The sequence below is a fragment of the Nicotiana tomentosiformis genome, chromosome 5 (assembly GCF_000390325.3).
Source record: "Nicotiana tomentosiformis chromosome 5, ASM39032v3, whole genome shotgun sequence".
Taxonomy (NCBI): Eukaryota; Viridiplantae; Streptophyta; class Magnoliopsida; order Solanales; family Solanaceae; genus Nicotiana; species Nicotiana tomentosiformis.
Window position 1 is genome coordinate 63,934,031 of NC_090816.1, and position 14,052 is coordinate 63,948,082.

The following is a 14,052-nucleotide window of genomic DNA, read 5'->3' on the forward strand; positions in this document are numbered from 1 at the left end:
GCAACTTCGGTTGAACGATTTGGGTTTTCACTGATATACTTGAAATGTAGAACTATTTTCAGAAATCATGATTAAGCTGAGCATTTTATCTTTGAGTTACTTCTTTTATTACTTGCGTTATGTTGTTATGAATTGTTATTGGTTATTGGAGTTAGACTCTGACCTTGGTACAAGCTCATCGCTACTTTCAACCGAAGGTTAGGTTTATTACTTATTGAGTACATGGGATCGGTTGTACTCCTACTATACTTCTGCACCTTACGTGCAGATGCTGGCTGCTGATGTTGTTGTGTTTGTTGGGAGCTGGATCTAAAAATGTACCTGCATTTCGGTTATAGTTGCCTCTTGTTCATTGTAACCTTAGATTCACAAAATTCTATCTATGGCATTTTCAAACATATGATTTATTTACTTCATACCAGCTCGTGATTTGTACTACCCGTTTTTTGGGAATGTATCAGATTTAGATATTTCTTTACTTAATTGCTTTATTAATTATTATTAGAATTGGTTAGTGGTCAACTGGCTTACCTAGCGGGTTGGGTTAAGTTCCATCACGACTAGTTGAATTTTTGGGTCGTGACACTCATGATCCAAGACCCAAAAAAGGGCAAACAACACAAATCAAGTGTCAGGAATCCCGTCGCGCTAGTAAGTTTCTTGTTCTTCTTATTGTTGCTGATTTTTGGGTGGCTCCAGCTCGTGTGGGAGGTTGTTTTAAGTGGTTTAAGTTCTATAAAATACTCTCCCAAGGTTTTCATATCAACCCTAGGTTATTTCAAGTCTTTCAAATGGATTACACCATATTTCAACATCAAAAGTTAGTTCTAATGAAGAACAACATCTCTTTGAGGTTGTGTTGTCATTGAGGATAGTTGTGGGATGTGTTTGGCTGAAATTTCAAGTTGTTGCTACTGGCTAAGGTGAATATAACAGACTACTAATTGTGCTTAAGCTTGCTTGTATGTTGGTTAAGTTGTTAGGATGATAAACTACAAGATAATACTTGGATTAGCGTAAGTCACTTCTATGGTGTTGTATTGCCATTGAGGGCTGTTGTAAGCTAAATATAACATGGATTTCGACTTGAAGCTACTGTAGGAGGTATTTGTATTGTGTTCTTGCATGTTCTTAAGGTTATCTTGATGTTGATTAAGTTAAATGGATATACTAGACATGAACTAGTGAATAAAGTTGCTAATTGAAGATAGTTGGAGTTGTGGATTGTTTCCTTTGTTATAAATATATGATATAAGGATTGAATCATTGATGAATGAATTCATTATAATGTTAATGATTCTGTTAAGTTAATGTAAGAAGACTATACGGGGTGATAATGGGGTTGAAAGATGCTGAAGGGATTCAATCCGAGCTTGCCGCTCGTCCTGATATGTTGACGACTTGTTAATGAAATATTTTGTACACTATTATTGATGTTGTTCTTACTGTATTGCTATGGTTGTTGTTGTTGGTATATAGTATTGGAGGAGGCACTTGTTACAAGGGAGATGCTGCCTAAATTTACATAAAACAAGCTACTAGCTTAAGTTACAGACTTAGCCTTTATTCAACACTGATTTTGAATCTCCTTATGCTATGGAAGACTGAGTTGAGTTGTTTGAAGAGTTGCTTGGAAGCTATTAAGGACTCAACTAGGTTACGGTATGTTAAGGCTAAACCTTTCCTTCATTTTGGCATGATCCAGTAACTACATGTGTTTGATAACGAGACATAAAGAGAAGTTCATATTCCTGAATTTATGTACATTAGCCTAGTCTCTTAAGTTACAGTATTCTCCCTTATCGCGACTTTCTATTCAGTTAAGTATTGTCTTCTTCGAGTCAAGAGAGCAGAGGGTCTATATATATATATATATATATATATATATATACAGTATTACAGTATTTTCACCACCATTGAGCTATAATCGATGGGCAGGCCCCTATTAGCAACCTCTGATCAGATGGTACGTTATATACCGAGCCTACTTTGGCCGAGTGCCTATGAGCGAGCCGAGAATGGCCAAGATACAGAGCCTAGTATGGCCGAGCGCCTACGAGAGAGCCTACTACGGCAGAGCAGTTACATATACCGAGCCTTATAGGGCCGGACAGCTATTGTACTTATTATATTGAGAGAGTTGAGTCAGTATCAGCAGGTAAGCATATCTTCAGATTATCTTTGACTCCCAATTACTTTAAGTTATTGTATCATTAGTTCAGTTACAGCTTTCAGTTATTCTATTGTATTACATACTCGGTACGTTATTTCGTATCGACGTCCCTTTTGTCGGGGACGCTGCATGTCATGCTTGCAGGTCCTGATAGACAGTTGGATATATCTTCCTAGCAGACAGAGTCAAACATCAACTTGGTTGGTAAGCTCCACTTCCTCGGAGTTACCAAGTCTAGATCATGGAGTCCATTTTATATATACAGGTTTGATGGGTATGTCGAGGCCCTGTCCCGACCATGATACAGTTCAGCTATCTCTAGAGGCTTGTAGATGAGTCTTGTATATTTTGTATATCAAAAGATGCTCATGGCGGCTTCATCGGCCTGCACAGTTATATATATCAGCTTTTGGGTATGTTTACCCCACAAATAAGAGAGGCGTTATTTTCAGACGTTTCAGAATATCGCCTCATGGGTCTAAGTTGAGGGTTACTCCTCCAGAGTTCACAGTTACAGAGTGGTACGTTCAGGCCGAGTATGGCACCGGATGCCGGCCACGTCTCTTCAGGTTTGGGGCGTGACACGCTAGTTTGGCTGCAAAAGCGGAGGCTATTGGGTTGAGTTAGAGCTGCACTTGCGATGGATTTTCTGTAGGTGCAGAGCCGCAGAAACGGCTATTGGACCGCACGTGAGAAGGTATGGCTGGGCAGTGTGTTTCTTTAAAATGAGGGTTCGGCTCAATTTCACTTTATTTCGTCCATGGGAGCCGATATTGGAGCACTTTTGGAGTGCCATCTTCATCAACTATTATGGGGTAAGTGCTTTCTTCACATTGTGAGTTAAATACATGGTTATATATAGATTTATTCATGGGAATTTGTAAAAAGTGGGATTTGATAAAAAAAGCTAGAAAATTGGTATTTTTGGATTTTAACCATGAAATTGGACATGAAATTAGGTATAAATTATATATTTGAGTTCGTGATGTTATGGATAAAGTTTATCTTGGAAAATTTTCGGAATTCGGGCACATGGGCCCGAGGGTTGTCCTTGTTGGCTTTTTTAGCGAAGTTGGGAATCATTATAAATTGTTAAATTATACGTATTGGGGTATATTTTGATTGGTTTGCACGTTGTTTGACTAGTTTTGGATCGGCAGGCTTTGGTCGAGGTGTTAGAGTGGCTTTGGAGCTGGTTATGAAACTTCAGAGCGAGGTTAGTCTTCAGAACCACTCCCTAGGTGATATTTATGGTTATGTGTAACTAGTTGTGGGTACTATGTACGCACGAGGTGACGAGAGTCCGTACGTAGCTAAAACATGTTTATGCCGGGTAGACTTAGGATCTTATCATATAATATTTAAATTATTTGAACTCATTTTGCAGGCTTAATTAATTGATGTTATAAATGAAATTGATTTAGAAATAGATATATGCACACTAGGCAAGGCCTTAACACTTTGTTTTTTGAGCAAGTTATTTGAGAAATGGTAAAGATTATATTCATTTTATGCTCATGTGCTGGATTGTAAACACGTGTTTTGATATTCGGTAGCATCCTTCCTATGGTTTGTGGCGCTTGACCCTCGGCAGTGTACACATTATTCTGGATCGGACCGAACGGCCTCTACGGAATCATGCGTTATATCGCTAGTAGTCCGAATATTCACGAGCTAAACTTTCTACTGATGCCCAGCATATTATAAAATTTATTATTTATTTGGTATTGACACTTGGCATGTTCTGAGATACTAAGGGAGAATACAAGATTGAGAAAATTTATGCTTTAAAGGGAATAAATTGGAAAATTATGAGATTTCAGATTTACTTCACTATAGATGTACACTTCATATTTGTTATGAATTATCATATTAATTATTTGGGACTCTAGTAAGTGTCGATGTCGACCCCTCGTCACTACTTCTTCGGGGTTAGGCTAGATACTTACTAGGTACGCGTTGATTTACGTACTCATGCTGCACTTCTGCACTATATGTACAGGATCTAACATGTTCATTGATGATCTCCTTGGCGCGTAGGCGCACCTGTTGAGCAGGCTTTATGTGAGCTGCATTCCGAGCTACGCATCGCAGTCCACCGAGTCTCCATTATACTATTTATTTTATTTTGTCTTATTGCATACGGGACATATGTTGTATTATTATTATATTCCTTAGAAATAAATACTCATGCACTTGTGATACCGGAATTTGGGGGTTACTAAGGATGGTTCGTTGTTGTAATTGAGTAAATATTATCACTTACTCAGTAAAATAAATTTCATACGATTTAATTAAGGAAAATTATGATTTCAAAATACAAAAATAGGTAATTAAGTTGATCAATCACCATTGGCTTGCCTGACGGCGATGTTAGGTGCCATCACGAATTTTAGTGGATTTTGCATCGTGACATTAGTTGATGGAATTAGATTAAATTAGTATAGTTGGACTTGTAATTGAATGGGTATTTAAAATTTGTGAATTTTGTCGGGTTCAGGGGTGTGAACCCTGTGTTGAGTTTTTGGGTTGACTTTGCGTATTTGATTCAAGATTTTAGCTTTATCTTTTGGAATTATTTCCTAAGGCTATTATTGATGGTATTAAGTTATTTTGGCTAGATTCGAGTCGTCCGGAGATTGATACGCACAAGAAGGGCTTGTTGGATGAGTGATTTGATTTGCTTCAGGTAAGTATCTTACCTAAACTTGGTTGAGGCACGAGTTGCCTGAATTATTTGTGATAGCTACGAGCTATGAGTGGCACATATGTGTGGGGTTGAGCCTATATGTGTGCACTGGGGTTACTATTTTCATGCTCGTGGTAGTGCTTAGGCTATGACATACCTTGAATTGATTGCTAAACTTCAAGATGTGATGTTTCTCCTATTTCTACCCCTATATGAGTTATTTGTACTACATTTGAGATTTCGTTGAGGTTATTCTCCCAAATGAACCTGATAGACTGTTATTTCATGATGAAATTGTTTGTTCTAGCTGAGATAGCACACATTGCATATGCCTACACAATAGCATGTTATTTATACCAGTCCAGGAGTATGAAACTTGATAATTATTGATCATGTACATGTAACCTCGTATATTTGCTTTTTGTTTGATATAAGTTGGACTGGTAGCCAGTGATCACGTTAGGAGAATTGTGATTATTGGTACGTTAGTTGTCCATGCGGTTGATATTATTATCACGTGAGTTATCCGTACAGCACTTGTGTTTTCCGTGTAGATCCAGATATTAATATTATTAGCAGTGAGTTATCCGTGCAGCACGTGAATTGTTCGTGCAACACGTGAGTTGTCCATGCAGCACGTGAGTTGTCCGTGCGGTTGATATTATTAGCACGTGAATTGTCCGTGTACCATGTGAATTATCCATACAGCGTGTGGATATGGATCCATCCCCCTAGGGCACCCTCTCATATTTTTCTCTTGATGGTGTACGTGCAGATATTGAGGAAAACTGATCAGTGGTTTGGTACGGATATAGAAATTGAGGAAAATCTAGCCGATGTTTGTTTTGGATTTTGCAGTTCATCTTTACTTGCAATTTTCGTTTGCATATCATCTTTATATGTTTAAACATTGACTGAGCCGAGTATTTGTGCAATTGTACACACACGCACATGTGGTTCTTTCTGTGCTTTATTCTTGATCATATTACTATTGTGTACTTGCTGGATTTATGAAACTATACAGGTTATAGCAAGTATCATTTATAATTCTTGCTTCTTTTACCTCGCCGAGGTTTGTTACGATACGTGCTGAGTACATTGGATCGGTTGTACTCATGTTTACACTCTACACTTAACTATGCAGGTTTAGATGTCGGACCCACTCATCAGTAGCCGAGGCTAGTGGCGGAGTTGATTGCTGAGAGACGAGGTTGAACTGCATTCTTGACTGTAGTGTTGGCGTCTCTTTTCCTATGTCTTATTTCAGAGAGTATTGTACTTGGTCATTTCAAACTTGTATTTATGTATTAAAGCTCATGACTTTGTATTTTACCAGTTTCTTAGAGATTTATCATATATTAGCTGTATTTTGCTATATTGAGATATTAGGCTTATGTTATTTCTGTGAAATCCATTATGTTGGTTCTTTATTATTATGTGCGGCTTACCTGGCAAGTGTGTTATGCGCCATCACGACGAGTTAGAATTTGAGCCGTGACAAATTCTTAAAGGATGCTTGAGTTTTAAGAAGTTTCTCCAACAACACTTTTTGTCTCCTCTTGGTCTTTTTTTATGGGTCTATAAAGAACCCCTCCAACTGCCAGCATCATAGAGTCTAAATCTTTGGACTCCTCTATAGTATATACCACAAAATTAAATTTAGGTGTTAAAGTGTGAAGGATATTTTTTACCACACAGATATTTTTTATGTCCTTCCCGTATCTTCTTAATTGATTTGTAACGTCCTTCACTTTTGAATAAAATTCAAAATGCATTTGGTTTCCTTCATTTTTAAAACTTCAAAATTATCTTTTAAAATTTGAAGTTTTACCTTCCTCACTTTATCAACTCCATGGAGAGAATTTTATAAAATTTTCTAAGCTTCCTTTGAGGTGGTAGCATCTTTTACTTTCTCAAACATTGTATCATACAAACATTGGTGGATCAGAGTGAGGGCTTGATGATCCTTTTTCTTTGTTTTTGCCTAGACATCTTTTTTATTTTTGAGGAAAAACTTCCTCATTATGGGTTTTGCATACCCTCTATCTATAATTTTCCACATATCATGGGAGTCAAGAATGGCTTTCTTACGTAAAAACTATTTCTCATAATTATCTTTTGTGTGACGAGGATACTGAAAAGACAACGGACCGTTATTTAACATGTCTCTGATACTTCTCCATATGGGTATTAGTCAATTCTAACCTCACCATATGGGTATTAGTCAAATAATTTTTATATTTGCTACTTGTCATTAATTCGGTGTAGCTTGCAGCCAGAAATATTATAATTTCACAACCCCTGTCTAAATTTTACTAGAAAATTTATGAATATATTTTGAATCCATTACTCATATGGCCACTCAGCTATATGAATTTACCTACTAAAGTCAGCTTTCTTTTATTTATAATAGGAAAGTTACTTAACTATACCCTATTGCACTCAGAAAGTCACACAACTAAATTTCTCAACTTTTTCGATGGCCAAATATTTATTTTACCCTCTAGATTATCAACCTTTGTTGTTTCTTACTTTCTAAATTTATATCATAAACTTAATTATAGAACAATCAAATCTTATTTATAAAGTAAAAAAAACAAAAAAATAATAAGCATATATAATGTTAGAATAATAAAATAATAAAAGCAAAGTAAAAAGTTAATTAGAATGATTTTTCCATATTAGTAATTTTTATAATAACAATAAAAACTCAAAACAATTATATACACAAATGAGAATGAAAGAGAATAATAGCTTTTAAAACATATATTACATGCATGTAATACAAAATTAATTATTCACATTAGATGTGTATTTCATAATGTACGCTATATATGCTTGAAAATTATGCTCAATTATTTTATTATTTGAACATTATATGTGCTTACAATCTATTTTTTAGTTTTACTTTGTAAACATGATTTATTTGTTTGATAGGTAAGTTCATAGTATAAATTAGAAAGAAAAAATAATCATTAAAAAAGTAAAGAAAAGACAAAGGTTGGTACTATAAAGAGTAAAATAGGTATTTTGCCACAGAAAGTTTGAAAAATTTAGTTGAGTTACTTTTTAAGTGTTACAGGCATAGTTAAGTAATTTTTGTGTTACAACAACATAAATATGATTTTACTAGATAATTTTTAATAATTGAGTAACCATTTTCTTTGGCAAAATCCACTAGGCAAGGTGCCTAGGGCTGGGTTTTATATATATCTCAAAAATAAAAATAAACCAAAATGTCAGGGGTCTTACAAGATAAAAATAGTAAAATTTGACGAATACATAGCCCCTATTACCAATGTTGAGCGAGGTACTCAACAATGATATTACAAAATGCAATCTAATAAAGCAAATAAATGAGATAAAAACTAGCAATTCAGCTTTGTGTATGTATATCACATGGTCATCCATATATTGTATAACATTCCATATCGTAAGCTCTACTACCTTGGCAATTCTTTGATGTGTCATCAGCACGCGTTGTGTCTTGTTCCATTTTCTAATCCAAACACATCCCAGTGTTCTCTTCTCTTGATGTCCAAGGTCGTGGAAAGTACCTCTCATGACTTGGTCGATAAAGTGTCGGGGTAACCTTCTCTTGAAATTTCATTCTTGTGTGTCCTATGTGTGTAGCCTCAATTGAAAGCTATTGGTGAGCATATTAGGGACTAGGATAGTAGGGTGTATGATATGAAAATCAAACCTTCGATATTTAAAGGTCTCTATAGCAATGTTATCCCTTAGTGTCCACGTTATCATCCTTGTTTCTATGCTTGTGCCTACCCTCAAGTCCCTTCTAGTGGAATGAGTACAATGTACTAATACTACCAGCTGAAAGTTTCTCAAAGAATAGGGCATAGTTACAATAGCTTCTCCTACATAATTAGAATCACACTCATTCCTCATTGCTTCAAGTGTCCAGCAATTGTGCACGAGAATGGGCATGCACTGATTGGTGAGGAAATCATGTGGACTCCAGCATTGATCTATCGAAACATTTGTTTGGATCCATTCCTGGGATATAGAGTGAATGAAATGCATTGGGGTTTTTCTCCACAATGCAACCATTGATCCCATTTTTGAATGCCAAAAGCCTAAGTCACCCATAAATGACATGATTGTCGCGATTAAACTCCTGTACATTCTTGTGTTATACCTCCAGTATTGTGAATCCTTTTCTTGTAAATTCATGGTAAAATTATTGGTGTTCAGATGAAGGATTGAAGCACTAGGGTCTTGGATGTCACAAGCCATCTTTCGATGACTGTATGTCGACCCTAGTATACTGGAGTTCCTCCTTGCTTCCATGCTTATGGCTACTACTAATACTCCTTCAAGGGAATGAGCACTAGGTGCTAATACCGCCCACTGAATTTGTATTAAGTAGTAAGACATGGATACAGTAACATTTCCTGCAAAAAAATAAATAGAGTTAGTGAAAAGCAGAATCATCACCCTCTCCTCTGTACAGATTTGAGGATGGTGTTCATGGATGTTTCCCCTTCTTCTTACACTCCTATCCTCCATTCCTCCTAATTCTTCGCAACCTTCACTCTCAAATAGGGACATTGTAATTTATCATCATTCACCAATCTTCGACCTTGTACCTCTAATTGTGTGAAACAGTCAGCCTCAAATTCACCTCTATCCAAAGCATAGTTGGCTAAGTAATCAGCCAGTTTATTACTCTCTCTCATAATATGTGATATTCTTATGTTGCATCTCCCCATAATGTCTTTGATCTCCTCTACCTGTGTTGCAATTATCCATGGTACAACCCAAATTCCCTCCACCACATTCTTCAACATCATGGAATCAGTTTGGATTATAAAGTGTGTGTAACCATGTTGCACGCAATACTTCAGTGCTTCTAGCATAGCCACAGCTTCAGCTTCAGTGTTCGTCCCTTCATGGATCTCCTTTCCATGTGCATGCAGAATATCACCATATTCATCTCTCAACACAAAACCAAAATAACTCCTTCTTGAATTTCCCCTTGATGTCCCATCAGTATTCACCTTCACCCAATATTGTTCAGGTAATTCCCATAAGACTTTAGTCACTTTCAACTTTTGCATGTAGTGCTCCATTACATGTAGCAAATCTAGCCATTTATGAGGAATATTTTGTAAACTTGATTTTCTTAGTCTTACCAAATCTTGTAGTGTAGATGAGATCTGGTAAATCACCCTACTTACTGTCACTGCCTCCCCATACTTATAGCTATTCTTTCTTTTCCAAAGTTCCCACACTATAATCAAAGGTAAAGCCTGGAGTATAGGCTTTAATCTAGGTACCACCTGAGCTGCCCAACATTTTAGAATTATCTGCTGCATCAACAATCCTTCCATATTAATGCCTGCATTTGAGAGAAAGTACTGCCATACTGTCTTAGCTGCATATGATCTAAATAGTACATGTGACATTGTTTCCTCTGATGGATTAATACAACACTAACATTTGGATGGCATGAAATATCCCAGTATTCTAACATAGTCATCAAAAGGTAACTTGCCTTTCCAAACCTTCCACATGAAGAAGGCTATCTTAAAAGGCAAACCTCTCACCCATATATTTTTGTAAGCAATACTAGAATCTCTTCTCCTTCTAATATAGTCCCAGGCAGTTTTAACAGTGAAGTTGCCCCTAGTATCCAACGTCCAGTATAGTCTATGAAATTCATTATGTAGTACAGGACGTTTGATGTTCTCAGTTACATGAAGTGCTAGCTCTTGAGGAAGAATATCCAGTAGCCTACCTTCATCCCACGAGCCATCTACTATCACATCATATACGTTGTGGATAGATTTATCACAATAGAAGTCTGGAGGAGTAACAAAGTACAATGATCCCAAGCCTGTCCAGTTATCAAACTAAAACAGTGAAGAACCTATCCTTGGTTGCTGTATTATTTTGTGTTGAATCTCATCCCTACATTCAAGCATCTTTCTCCACACATGAGATCCATTTCTCCAAGGAACCACCAATGCATTCAATATTTTGTAATATTTTTGACTCATGAATGCGCTCCACAAAGTGGGTTTTATTCTAAAGTTCCACCATAGTTTACAAAATAAGGCTTTAGACACGTCATGTAATGATCTAAATCCAACCCCTCTTTCTTCTTGTGGCAAGCACAATATGTCCCATGATGCCCAATATTTAGCTCTTCCTCCTACTGAATTACTCCAGAAAAAATGAGCAAATAATTTATGAAGTTTATTAATAACAAAGGCTGGAGGGTTCACAGCTGACAACAAATGTATTGGCATACTTTGAAAAACATGTGAAATCAATACAGCCCGGCCACTACTCGATAGAAGTTTACCTTTCCATGATTGAAGCTTGTCAAGCACTTTATTAACAAGCCCCTGATAGTAGTCCATTTTTCTTCTAGCATAAAAGATTGGACAGCCTAGGTAAGTGAAAGAAAATTCCTGCTTGCCAATTCTAGTCACTCTTTGCACCTTGTTCAAAACCTCCAAACTTGTTGAATGATACATATAGATTGCTGATTTTGCCTTATTAATTAATTGTCTAGAAGCTACCTCATAGGAAGTCAACACCTCCATAATTAGTTGTAATGAAGTAGCATCAGATGATGAGAAGATGATAGTATCATCAATATACACTAGATGATTAACCTGAGGACTCCACTTTGGCAAGCCAAATCCACAAAAGTATAAGTTTAGATGAAGAGCACTCAAACCTCTAGACATAGCTTCAGCAGCTAAAATGAATAATGTAGGTGACAAGGGGTCCCCTTGCTTAACTCCTCTGGTGGACTTAAAAAATTCATACGGCTGGCCATTAATTAAAATTGAATACCAGCTGTTAGACATAATGCCAAACACTACACCAATGAACCTTTCACAAAAGCCCATTTTTCTCAACACTTCAGTCATGAATATCCAGGAAAGCCTATCATAAGCTTTGGTCATATCTAATTTCATCACTAAATTAGGTCCTGCCCTTGTCCTTAACCTAATGTCAGTAATGATTTCTTGAGTTAACAACACATTTTCTACGATGCTCCTTCCTTTCACAAAACTTGGTTATTCATCTGAGATGAGATTAGGCAATAGAGGAGTAAGCCTTTCATGAATAACTCTTGAAAATACTTTTTAACGAAGTTGCTCTAACTAATAGGTCGCATATTAGAAAAAGTAGCAACATCCTTCTTCTTTGGCAATAGCACTAGATTTGTGTGAGTGATAAATCTTGGTAGTTTATGACCATTAAAGTACTGCCTTACCATGTTAAATACATCATCCCCTATTATATCCCAACAGCTCTGGAAAAATTTCCCAGTGAATCCATCTGGTCCTCCAGCACTATCCCCATTTAAGCCAAAGACAGCCCCCTTGACTTCATCTTTCGTAAGTTGTTTCACCAGGTCTTGATTCTGATCAAAGGTTACCATGTCAGGAACATGATCAATGATCCCAAAAGCAGTAGGAATGACATCCTCATGGAATTGATTCTGGAAAAAATTGACTGTTTCAGCTGCCATTTGTTCATTGCCCTCGATCCAGTTACCTTCACTATTCTGAATTCTCTTTAATTGCAATCTTCTTCTCCTACCATTCACTTGTGCATAAAAGAGTTTAGTGTTGCGATCTCCATCCTTAAACCATGACATGCTAGACTTTTGTTTCAAAAAGTTTTCCTCGAGACACAAAACTCTGATAAGTTCAGCCTGAACTTTGTTAAGCCTTTCTCTATTAAGCTTTGTTGGATTAATTTTAAACTGTGCTTCATGAAAAAGTACCATCTATTCCAAACTAGCAATCTTTTGGAAGATATCCCCATACGTAGCCTTTCTCCATAGTGATAATGCTTGCTTCAACTTCTTCAATGTGTGATTAAAAATTATGAATAGATTACTACTAAAGTCTATCGTCCAATTTTCCTTCACAACATCTTGAAAGGTATCATGTTCTGTCCAATAATTAAGGAATCGAAATTGCTTCTTCACATGTATAAAATCTAGAACACACGTGATTAGTAAGGGACTGTGAACTGATCCTATTTTGGATAAATGAGTAATCTCCACATCTGGGAACATTTGTTGAAACTCCATGTTTGCTAATACTCTATCCAACCTCTTAAAAATGCAATCTTCTTCAGCCCTTCCATTCCACCAAGTGAAGATACTACCTTTAAAACAAAGATCATGCAAGTTACATGTAGTTACATAGTGCCTAAAATTATCTATCTCATTGAGATGTACTGGTAGGCCTCCAAACTTCTCTTCCTCATCCCAAATCACATTGAAATCACCCCCAACTATCCATGGGGTTGCCATATCATAAGCCAAAGCATATAATGTGTCCCACGGTTCAATCCTATGAATAGCATCGCACTTAGCATAAACTAATGTAAGAATTACCTTCTATTGAGAATTAGAATCCACCAGCCTTAAGGTCATCTGTTGCTCCATATCAAATATTACCGTGACTTCATAATATTCATCCACAAAATGCCCAGATCTTGTTAGAAATATTTACAAAAGCCTGAGCAAATCCTATCCTTCTTTTGTATCTCTCCAATTTTCTAGATTGCTGCATTGGCTCTATTAAACCCACAAATCTGAAGTGTTGTTGTCTATGCATTGTAATTAGCCTTTTAAAGGCTTGTTGTGTATTCACTAATCTAATGTTTCAAATTAATGCATTTATCATTAATTGGTAGATTTTGAGAGTGTCCTTCTTGTTTGAACTCCTATACCGGGGACAGGAATATTAGAAGTTTCTTTTTGCTTCTTCTTCCTACCTCTGCCTACAGATTTTGCTCTATCCATATGCCTAGGAGATAAGTCACCCTGTCGAGCAACATTCTTGAAAATCTGATCTGTAGATTCCTTATCCATGTCTCTTCCTTTTCCTTCTCCATTCTCTTCGTCATCTACTGCTAGAGATTGTTTGGTTAGCTAAGTTTTAACATGTTTAGGAACTACTGCCCTGCTAGTAGATTCCTTAGCCACATTCTACATCTTGGAAAATACTGCAATTCATCATTTTCCAGTAATTCTTTGCTTTGGATGCTAGTGATAGGATTGGGGTTAGTGTTAGGATTAGGATTAGGATTTACTGTGGTGAGGATTTGGTCATTGTAATTGAGGCTTACATCAATAATAGCTAGTTTAGGACAAAAATTTTGGATATCAGGAGGTTTAGGCATCAGACCT

General features: G+C 36.5%; 1 protein-coding gene across 1 annotated transcript; it reads right to left on the bottom strand.

Moving 5' to 3' along the window:
• Positions 1-8,154: 8,154 nt before the first annotated feature.
• On the bottom strand, positions 8,155-11,803 carry LOC138892477 (uncharacterized). The gene is made up of 5 exons (XM_070176196.1): positions 11,191-11,803; positions 10,430-10,719; positions 9,505-10,315; positions 8,691-9,274; positions 8,155-8,202 (listed from the first exon to the last, which is right to left on the bottom strand). The coding sequence occupies exons 1-5, from the start codon at positions 11,801-11,803 to the stop codon at positions 8,155-8,157; spliced, it is 2,346 nt and encodes a 781-aa protein (XP_070032297.1).
• Positions 11,804-14,052: the final 2,249 nt, after the last annotated feature.

Coding starts and splice junctions, on each gene's coding strand:
- LOC138892477 (XM_070176196.1), bottom strand. CDS start 11,803: ATGACCAAAGCTTATGATAGGCTTTCCTGGATATTCATGACTGAAGTG. Junction 9,275..9,504: donor CAACTATGCTTTGGATAGAG/GTGAATTTGAGG, acceptor ATTTTTTTGCAG/GAAATGTTACTGTATCCATG. Junction 8,203..8,690: donor CTTTGAGAAACTTTCAGCTG/GTAGTATTAGTA, acceptor TTGCTTTATTAG/ATTGCATTTTGTAATATCAT.